At 38.4% G+C, this 10340-nt stretch overlaps 2 protein-coding genes across 8 annotated transcripts in view; both read left to right on the forward strand.

Moving 5' to 3' along the window:
* The window catches only part of LOC106872204 (serine/threonine/tyrosine-interacting-like protein 1), a 36098-nt gene extending 34139 nt beyond the window's left edge, over positions 1-1959 (forward strand). For both annotated transcript variants that reach the window (XM_014919105.2, XM_014919104.2), the window contains exon 9: positions 1733-1959. In XM_014919105.2, coding sequence (XP_014774591.1) covers positions 1733-1867 — 135 coding nt within the window. In that variant the 3' untranslated portion in view covers positions 1868-1959. The remainder of the gene's footprint in view (positions 1-1732) is intronic.
* A 4282-nt stretch (positions 1960-6241) lies between these two features.
* LOC106872207 (phosphatidylinositol 4-kinase alpha) overlaps positions 6242-10340 on the forward strand; it is a 140131-nt gene continuing 136032 nt past the window's right edge. For all 6 annotated transcript variants that reach the window (XM_052969097.1, XM_052969100.1, XM_052969101.1 and 3 more), the window contains exon 1: positions 6242-6500. In XM_052969097.1, coding sequence (XP_052825057.1) covers positions 6408-6500 — 93 coding nt within the window. In that variant the 5' untranslated portion in view covers positions 6242-6407. The remainder of the gene's footprint in view (positions 6501-10340) is intronic.

The raw sequence follows: 10340 nt of genomic DNA on the forward strand, positions 1-10340 counted from the left end.
CTTCATTTAATGCAAGCGTACCATCATCCATGCGAACACATTTCTCTCCTACAACATCACTATTCTCTCTCCTACACTGTCTTGCAACACGAAATACCTCGAGTCTTTGGTCCTCACGGCGCAGAACATTGGCAAATCTTTCCTTATCTGCTTCCCCTCTGGCTAAATAAACCTGTCGCCTAGCCTCCCTTCTGGCACATTGGTACAATTCCCTGCTACCACCGTTCTTCCAGTCCTTCCAAGCCTGTTTCTTTTGTCTAATATATTTGTGTGTGTGTGTGTTTGTGTTTGTGCCCCCACCCCTCTATCATTGCCTGACAACCGATGTTGGTGTGTTTACACCCCCGTAACTTAGCGGTTTGGTACAAGAGACCGATAGAAGTACTAGGCTTACAAAGAATAAGTCTTCAGGTCGATTCATTCGACTAAAGGCAGTGTTCCAGCATGACCACAGTCAAATGATTGAAACAAGTAAAAAAATAAGAGTGTAAAAGAGAATAAATTTTAACATCAAAATCTTGTATGGCTCCCCCCCTCCCTCCAAGGACCATACGGACCCCAGTTGAGAACCACTGCACAAACCATGCCCACTCTGATAATACTCTTCATATAAGAGTTGTTCAGCAAACCAAGACACCAGCGCCAATGCCATCACATTTTATCCATAAGTCTTGTGGCAATATGGAAATAGGTGATGGGCATAGTTACAAAGGTGAGTCAAAAAATATTGCCATTTTGTTTAGGACAGGTATAATTACCAACACAGGAACATGTATCATGCATCAAAATGAAGCTGGTCCTCTGTGGATCACATCCCTACTTCTCAACATAGTCACCGTTTCTCTGAATAGCAATGTTCCACCTTTGAATGAGAGCATGTATCCCTACCCCGTAAAATTATGTTGACTGTTCTTTGAGCCACTTCTTCACTACCTCCGCACTCGCCAGGTTTAGCGCCTTCAGACTATCATCTCTTCGGCACCACGAAAGAGAGTTTGAGAGGCAAACATTATTACAGTGAGGAGGAAGTGGAAACTGTAGTGAAGAATTGGCTCAAAGAACAGTCAACAGAATTTTACGGGTCAGGGATACATGCTCTCATTCGGTGGTGGAACATTGCTATTCAGAGAAGTAGGGATGTGATCCACAGAGGACCAGCTTCATTTTGATGTATGATACATGTTCCTGTGTTGGTAATTATACCTGTCTTAAACAAAATGGCATTACTTTTTTTGACTCACCCTCGTAGATGATGCTACTGGGAGTCTTCAGCTTTGATGCAACACACAGATGGCCAAAGTGTGAAAAGAAGATATTTCAACTGTGTTTTGTTGAACCTTCATTCATAGAAGCAACAAGAGAGTCCACCATCTCTTTGTATTAGGTTGGTGCATAATTGTTGCGGATTTTTTTTCAATAAATTTTATTCAACAAAACATTTAAACAAAACGCCAAGCAGAAATTGACGTAGATAGTGAATATGCTCCGGAATAATCATTTAAAGATGTTTTTGTTAAATGTTATTGTTTTTTTGAATAAAATTTATTGGAAAAAAGCCACAATAATTATGCACCAACCTAATATTTAAAATAGCAGAGTGTGGTTTGAGGGAGGGCTTGCTGCTATTTCTAACTGATTGAAGGATTATATATAGGCTATATCACCTTATTTAAGAACTGTTTATTGATATTGAATATAATTCTAGAAATCTTTCTTTCAATCTTTATTTCAGGAAGCATATAATTTTATTCAGAAATGCTGTTATTTTATCCGACCAAACCGAAATTTTATCCACCAGTTGTCCGCATGGGAAGGTCACCTTTTCAATGGAACAGTGAAAACAAATATAGAAGACCCTTATTTCTAAAGCCAGACAAACCCTGAATTTTCTTACTCAATAAACAAACAGAATTTGTACTCTGACATTTTGCTGAAAGAACAAATTCTTTAACTCTTTTATTCTTTCATTGGTTTCTGTTATTGGACTGTGGCCATACTAGAGCAATACCTTCCAGAATAGACATTCTAATGACCCTTCTAATTTGCAGCCTTAAACTAATTAAGGATCTAAAGCTGGCATTGGCAGGGTTTGAACTCAGAAGGTAAAGCACTGGAAGTAATGCTGTTGCTAAGTATTTTCTTGGTAATGGTTTTGCTAGTTTGCTGCCTTAAGGAAACTGGAGGTTGAAGTATATGGAAGGAAAGGGAATGCTGGGAAGATGGACAGTGTTAATGAGAAAGAAATTGATGAGCGTAGAGTTTGGTGAGGTTTGAAGTAGGAAGAGTTAGAAGGATAAGTGAAGGTATTATCAAAAGTATAAAGTATGGGATTAAAATAATATAAATGTTAAGCTAAGCTGGAGATTCTAAAGAGAGCTAACAGAAGACCATTTAGTAAAACGATCACAGAAAAGAAAGATGAAAAAAGTAGACGATTCACATAGTTTGGTTGCTGGAACAACACTGTTCTAAAACAGCTTTCAAATAGACCCCACCACAGGGGAAAAGAAAGAGAGGATGGCCAAAAAGTACATGGCACAGCACGTTTATGACCAACATGAGAGAGGGTAATATCTCATGGCCAGATACAGACAAACCCACAACCGATAGAAACCAGTGGCATCAACTTGTTGCCTAATATGCTCAAGAACAAAGGAGGAATTGGACTGAGTGTGGGAGAGGCTTGATAAGGTATTGGAAAAGCTATTTAGATTTTGTCTGTTGTAAAGGGATTCTGGAATCTGAACTTAGAATGGAAAGAAGTGAAAGAAATACCATTTGGCATTTTGTTGAATCTTTTAATAATTCTGCCAGCTTGTTGCCTTCACCGAGAGAAATAAATTAACTGAAGCAAAATCGTGATGGCACCTGACCCAGTGGAGCGCTAAGAGCACCGTTCAAGCGTGATCGTTACCAGCATCGCCTTCTTAGCACTTGTGCTGGTGGCATGCGAAAAGTCATTTGAGCGAAATCGTTGCCAGGCACGTAAAATACACCATTTCGAGCGTGGCTGTTGCCAGTACCGCCTGACTGGCCCTCGTGCCGGTGGCACGTAAAAGCACCCACTACACTCTCGGAGTGGTTGGCGTTAGGAAGGGCATCCAGCTGTAGAAACTCTGCTATATCAGATTGGAGCCTGGTGTAGCCATCTGGTTTCACCAGTCCTCAGTCAAATCATCCAACCCATGCTAGCATGGAAAGCAGATGTTAAACGATGATGATGATGATGATGATAATGAATGATATAAGTTAATTTATTAACTGAATAATATAAATATCAGTGAGCAGTAAATGATATTAAAGAGTAAGCTACCATATCAAGCATTGATTGATCTGGAGAAAACCTTGGACAGGTTTCATGCTTTGTAGTTTGATTGTTACTAAGGAAACTAGGTGTAAACAATTGGCTTGTGTAGACCATGAAAGATCTGACAGAGATGCAGAGATAAAAATTAGATGAAATACAGATAGGAGTACATAAGTGTTTACTTTCTAGTTCCCTTCTGTTATAATAGTTCTCCAGGCCATAATAGAGAATTTTGAGACTGGATATTCATGGGAACTTTTATATATTGATGCCCTGGTTCATATTGCTGAGTCTGTGGAGAATTTAGAGAAGTTTTAGATATGGCAGGAAACCTCAGAAGTGAGAGACCAGAAAATAAACTTAGCAGAGACTAAAGTTTTAGGAAATAAAGAAAAGGAGACATTAGGTTGCCATTAGGCTGTGCTTGATGTACAGGGAAGGAGGAGGAAGTAGAAGTTCCATATGGTAGATTAAAAAGCAGGAATGGCAAGACTGGAAGGAAAAAGGAAGCAAGAAGCAATATCAGGTCATAAGAAGGGAAGTTAGATACCATGTGCATGTAGCTAAGGGAGAAGCGAAAAGCAAGAAGTTTGTGAATGTCCTAAGACATGAGAACCAAAGTTGTAAGACATTCAGGATTGGTAGGAGAGAAAAAATTGAGATATCATTGCAAAAATTGTATCTGGAATGAGAGTGGAGCACTTGCCCTTACTGATGCTGATGAGAAAGAGGTGTGCTGTTATGAGAGGTTGCTGAATGAAGAGAATGTATGGGACAAAGAGGGGCTACAGCTGAAGGACCAGCTGTTCAAGTTGACAGCAATATGGTAGATAAAGGGATTAAGGATATGAAGACAGGGAAGGCTCCTTGGACCTTCAAGAATCACTGTTGAGACACTTAAAATGTCAGGTGGCTTAGGGCAATAGAAAATCATTCATATTGTCAATCAAGTAGTCCAAGAAGGTGTCATACCCAATGACTGGTGCTATTGTCAGCTGCTCTAAAAGCAAAGGAGATACATTTGAGAGAGGCAATTGCTGAAGTACCAGATTGCTGGACCAGGCCATGAAAGTTACAGAAAGGGTTATAGCTCAGTCGATTAGAATGAGAATTATTCTAGATGAGATGTAGTTCAGCTTTGTTCCTGGGAAAAGTACTATAGGCAATATTGTTGTTAGTTCCAGTTCCGCATGAAGTCTTGAATGGTTAGCTGTTTTGTTGATGTTAGTAATATTTTAGTGAATTGCGATTGTATTCTTGAATTGCTTTTTTTGCATCAGATATTGTGATCCAGGTTTGATTTCTAAGTCTGGCAATTGTTAAATATTCCTGCTACATGTGCACATGAAGTGGGTGAGATGCCACATGGTTGTGCAGTGTAGGCTAGCAAGCATGCTTCACTGAATATGTAAGGTTTGTGGGTATGAACACAGGTGTATTAACAAACTGAAAAGGAAAAAATGAAAACTAGATATCTTCTGAATGACATTGTCCCTGTAATTACTGTATCCTCTTGCTCACCTTGATTGTAAATCTCAAAAAGATGAGAACCCTTGTTACTCATTCCTTTACGACACATCACTCTCATTCATACTGCTTTCTTTGTGTCTCTCACTTTGTAAGGTCATTAGTGAGTGGACAGACATGCGGTCAAGCAGTTCCTCTAGTTGTGTTGCGGACATGGTTGCCTCTCTAGTGATGGTGCCATGAAAAATTTACCCAAGATACCCTGTAATGTGGTTGATGCTAGGAAGGGATTCCAGCTGTAGAAATCAAGCCAAAGAGGAAACTCTGACCTGTCTAAACAAGCAGCATCCCCCAAACTGTGGTGACCCATCCAAACTATGCCAGCATGGGAAGTGGACGTGAAATGGTGGTGATGATGAAGACAACACCTTAACCCTATCGTTACTGTATTTATTTTGAGATGCTCTGTGTTTCTTTCAATTGATTTTAAATATAACAAAGAATTTAGTAAAATAACTTAGTTATCATTCATCTAGTGTTAGGAACATAAATTGTGACTAAGGTTTGGTGGAAGATTTAAATTCAAAACTTATGAAAACAAAACATTTGTACTACAGAGCCAGAGCTGGTTTCAGACGGATTGGTATTGAAAGGGTTAAAAATGAACTCAAAATATTTTAATGATATCAATTGTCAAATTTAATGGACTGTTACTAAACTAGGCAGACTGTGCTATTTGAGATTTGTATATCCTCACTACAAAAGCAGCTATATGAGGAATTGACAAAGGGCCCTCAGTATAGTTACTCAATCTGCTAGAAACAGCAGCCTAGACTCTCTCATATTATTTTGACAATCATTGAGGTAATGTTTTGGAAGTGTTTTAAAGATGATTGATAGTATCTGTCTAAGATATAGAGTCAGTACTCCATTTTAGGATACTCTAATGCTGTGTCCTTATAAACGCATGTTAAATGTCATAAACGCATACAATAACCTGATCCAGAAAGACTAATTCGATAATATTTTCAATTTAAAACCAAAAAAACAGGTCCAAAATTTATTGGTCATCGAAATTCTTTAAGGGCGTTGGTCACAAAGAATACGCATAAGTAGAAAGGTCATTGTCAAGGGAGATAACCTTGCTGGTAATTTGTTTCTAAAGGGAAATAAATTTTAGATACATAATGTAATGGGAAACAGAAATTACAAATAAAAATTTAATGAATGCAGTAAATAGCATCTTAAGACAGGGAGATGTTAATTAGTGAAATTAACATTGGGTAAAAACTGATATTGAGGTGATGATGATTGGAGTGAGAAAGAGAGAGAGAGGAAGAAAGAGAGTTAAAGAGAGACAGAAAGAGAGAGATAGTGAAAGAGCGAGAGAGGAACAAAGAGAGAGTGAGAGAGTGGCAGAAAAAAAAGAGGCGTATTAAAGGGGGGTAATTTTGTTCATTTGCTTCATTGGTAGAAAGCATGAAGTTGGAATTAAAGTGGGAGGAATCGCAATTAGATAGAGTAATTGAGAAATAGGGAGGTAGCGTGAGTAAAGAAAGCAGCGTATTAGAGGAAATAGAAAGAGAGAAAGAAGAAAGCTGGCTCTAGTTGTTGGCAGAGGAGGAGTGTCATCATGGCAGCGCTGGAGCAATGGTGTTTATATTCCAAAATGCTGCAACAGTTAGCTTATACTTTAGCATCCATGAAGCCGACTCCATGGGAAAAGGTTAGTATTTAAAATCAAACTAAGCTGTTTGTGTTTATTTCTGCTCCCATCTGTCATTCTAGATCTTATTTTGCTTTAATCCGTGTCAGACACTCTTACACATCCATACAACTGCCGCCGGTCTTTGACCGATCACTTTTACCACCCACTTTTCTTTCTGTATATATATACTCCGGTATATATATATATATATATATATATATATATATACACACGTATGTATAGATGTGTGTGTGTCCCTTTATTATATGCTTAAATCGTGACTAGTATATTACATATTTCTGTTTGCATTTGTCAAAATTCTGTCTGTCTTGTAATTATGAGAGACTTCGGACCTACGACTCGTCACACTCAGTTTACCATGATACGAATTCGATTAAGTGACCACCTTCTTTCTTACGGGTGATTGTCTCAATACTTGTGTTTGTTTGTCTGGTCTTTTTATCCCCCTCTCTGTCTGATTAGATATTATTGATCTCTGAGAGATATATCGCCTTACTCGAAGACAATACAAACTCACAGAATATAGTCAAAAACCACAAACCGCACATCTGACACGATTATATTCATCATAATCCACCTTACTAATTGCGTAGACGTGTGCAAGGTTTCTCTTGTGTTTAAGGTGTGTGCGTATATAATGCGTTGGTTGGATACACTTTAGCATACGCATAGTTAAACACTATAGTTTGCATTGATACACATTTTCCTCAAACATTTTTAAACACACACACACACACTCTCTTTCTTCCTTCAATATATATATAATAATATTAGGGACAAAATCCAAAATTACAGGCGTATGTACTTGGGGTGTGTGTGTGTTGTATACAGACAGAAGTATGCGCCTTATTAGTATATTTGTACTACTGCATCTTACCTATACAGATACATATGCACCCACGTCTCTGTGCTCTGCTCTGTGTAATACACACATGCATATAGTCATAGACACTCTAGTCTTACTGCATTTAATGCACATCCAACTTTCTACATTGACACAAATGTACAAATTCACACGTACACAAGCACTCTTACTCCCCATATCTATCTATCTATCTATCTATCTATCCACACACACTTTCTATTAAGTTAATATTTTCTAATTTAATTTGTATATAACTAATTTTCTAAATATTATTCCAAATTTTCTTTATTCTGTTCCCCCTCGTTCCTAACACCCCAAGTACATACGCCTGTTGAGAGAATCTCATTCAATAGTCTTTTTCATTGCTGTAATAAAACTCCACACTTAAGCCAAAACGCGTTGGCAAGGTTTCGCTTTTTCTAGTTGCCTCCTCCCACAAACTTCAATTCGATGTCTATTTAATTGTTCTTTCATTTATTCTCTTCCATCTAGGTTTTACTCCGATGATTTATTTGGCGTATTTCATACTGATTGAATTGTTTTGAACAATCGTTTTATTATTTTTGAGGCGAGAAGACTTAAATCCTGTTTGTTACATTTTGTGTGTGTGATGTTTCTCTCCCTCTGTGCCTGCGCGTGTTTGTGTGTATACATGTATGTGTCTGTGATTTTTACCTCGACTGCATCCGATCGAAATGACCAACTGTAATCACACTTAACTTCACAATCATTGATCCCTCCCCACCCCACACGTCTTGTCCTTTTTACTGTTTCTACAACAATCGCTTTCTCTATTCACCTGTTGGTAGTCAGTGTATAAAACCTGCATCAAAATCTTCGAATGTCAAATGATTTTCTCTTCTCACCTTCTCGGATCGTCACATTTTCTTTGTCTTCTCAATTGTCACACCCTAACAATCCTCTTGATGTGTTTGTCATAATTCCCCTCTCCGTTTCTTACCGACACATCTCATCCTCAACAATATAAAACCAACCTAAAACCACTTTTAATTCTCTCTCATCCGCTTCCTCCAGACTTTTGGAAAGACGAAACGAGTCAGCGCGATAACCTCTTCCTGATCGTTCGATCTACCGAAAATATTAGTTAAATTTCCCCCAAACCCTACCGTACTGTCTTAAAATAAACGAAGATACATTGGTCTCTGTCGTGTTTCTTATTCAAATAAAACAAAACCAGTGGAGAGCCATATCTTTTATCGAAGATTTGCTTGCTCAGAGCTGACCCTGGGTTAAAAGCCACGTTAGATAATGTAGACGAGTGTTGTGCCTGAATAAAATCTAGAATGGTCATAGATGTCAGGATTTTATCATATGGATGTGTTTAGCTCATACTGCTAACAACAATAACACAGACGAGAACAGTTGTTCTTTTTCTGTTAATTCTTGCCACTTTATATCTTGATAGGTGTACTTACTATAACAGAGAATTTGTCGCATTAAAGGTCAAGGTATTCTAAACAAGCTTTATCATTCTCTAAGCTGGCAGCATTTTTTTAATTCTCTATTTTCTATTAATATCCGTCGGTTGAGCTCGTTGACAACTATCACTAATCATGTCATCCTCATAGATCGGAGGGTTTAACAACAAAAAAAGGTATTGGAAGATAAAAAATGAAGTCGATTCTAGTACAATTCGAACTCACAATGTAGTGGGACAAAATTTTTCTATTCTATTGTCAAAACAAGTGTTTCCTATAATCCAAAAGGACAACTTCTTAGGCTCTGCCAATCACCCTCTCTTTCAATGATGTCATAAAAATATTTACACAAATTTCTTCGTTCTCTAAGAGACCATCAATATGGTTTCCTTAGAGTCAGCTCAAATCTTGCTATCGCATCGTTCTTACCACTTGTTTAACACACTGGAAATATTTTGCATTGACCAAGCTTTCGACTGTATCTATCAGAGAAATTTGCTGGCAAAACTGTCCATAAGCAGCGCCTCCAGCCTCTCATCTCTTGGACAGATCTCCTATGAGAACAATCCATTGTAGTATGGTTCCTTTTTGTCCTCCGTACTCTCCATTCCATACATTTTTGCTGCTGTTTTCATTTTTTATCAGAGATTTGCTCGATCAGGTTTGACCGTGGACAACAACAACAAAACATTATATAATGTAGTCCGAGATACACGTAATAGTAATAATAATCTTTCCTACTTTAGGTGCAAGTGGGGTGGATGGGGTGAAAAGGAATTAGTCGATTACATCGACCCCCCAACACTCAGCTGGTACGTATTTCATTGGGGCCGAAAGGATGAAAGGCGAAGTCGACCTCTGCGGGATTTGAACTCAGAACAGAATGAACCAGTCGAAATGCTTATTCGCCGCCTTGTAATAGTTTCAAATTTCGGCACAAGGCCAGCAATTTTAGGAGAAGAGATAAATCGATTACATCATTTTTCGTACTTGACTGGTTCTTCATCAATCCCGAAAGAACGAAAAGTAAAGTCAACCTGGGTGGAATAATGATAATGGTTTCAAATTTTGGCACAAGGCTTGCAAGTTCGGAGGAGGGGATAAACATTGTGTCCGGGGTGTTAACGATTCTGCCGGCTCGCCACCTAAATAATGATAATAATACTAATACTACTACTACTAATAATAATAATAGGGCTACAGCAAATATTCTGCTCAATACCACAGATTTGCTTGTCAGTTGCTTGACCTTAACCAGTTGAGCATGTCCCTTGGTGGCTGACGATATGTGCATCTCTGATGACGAGCAGAAGTAGTAGGGGAGCATCACAGCCATGTGTTGAGAGGAATTCTTTGGGGTTTGAATAATTCACCTTTGGAAACATGGGTGTTTTGCTCAACATCCTTAAACAAACCTTATTCAGGGACCTTTTGAGCGGGATGGGCTACCCGACCTGAAGAAAATTCTAACTGGGCCCCACCTGCGAGGTCATGCGCTGTTTATCTTGATATGGCATCACCATGTCGTGCACA

Source organism: Octopus bimaculoides, chromosome 6 (assembly GCF_001194135.2).
Source record: "Octopus bimaculoides isolate UCB-OBI-ISO-001 chromosome 6, ASM119413v2, whole genome shotgun sequence".
Taxonomy (NCBI): Eukaryota; Metazoa; Mollusca; class Cephalopoda; order Octopoda; family Octopodidae; genus Octopus; species Octopus bimaculoides.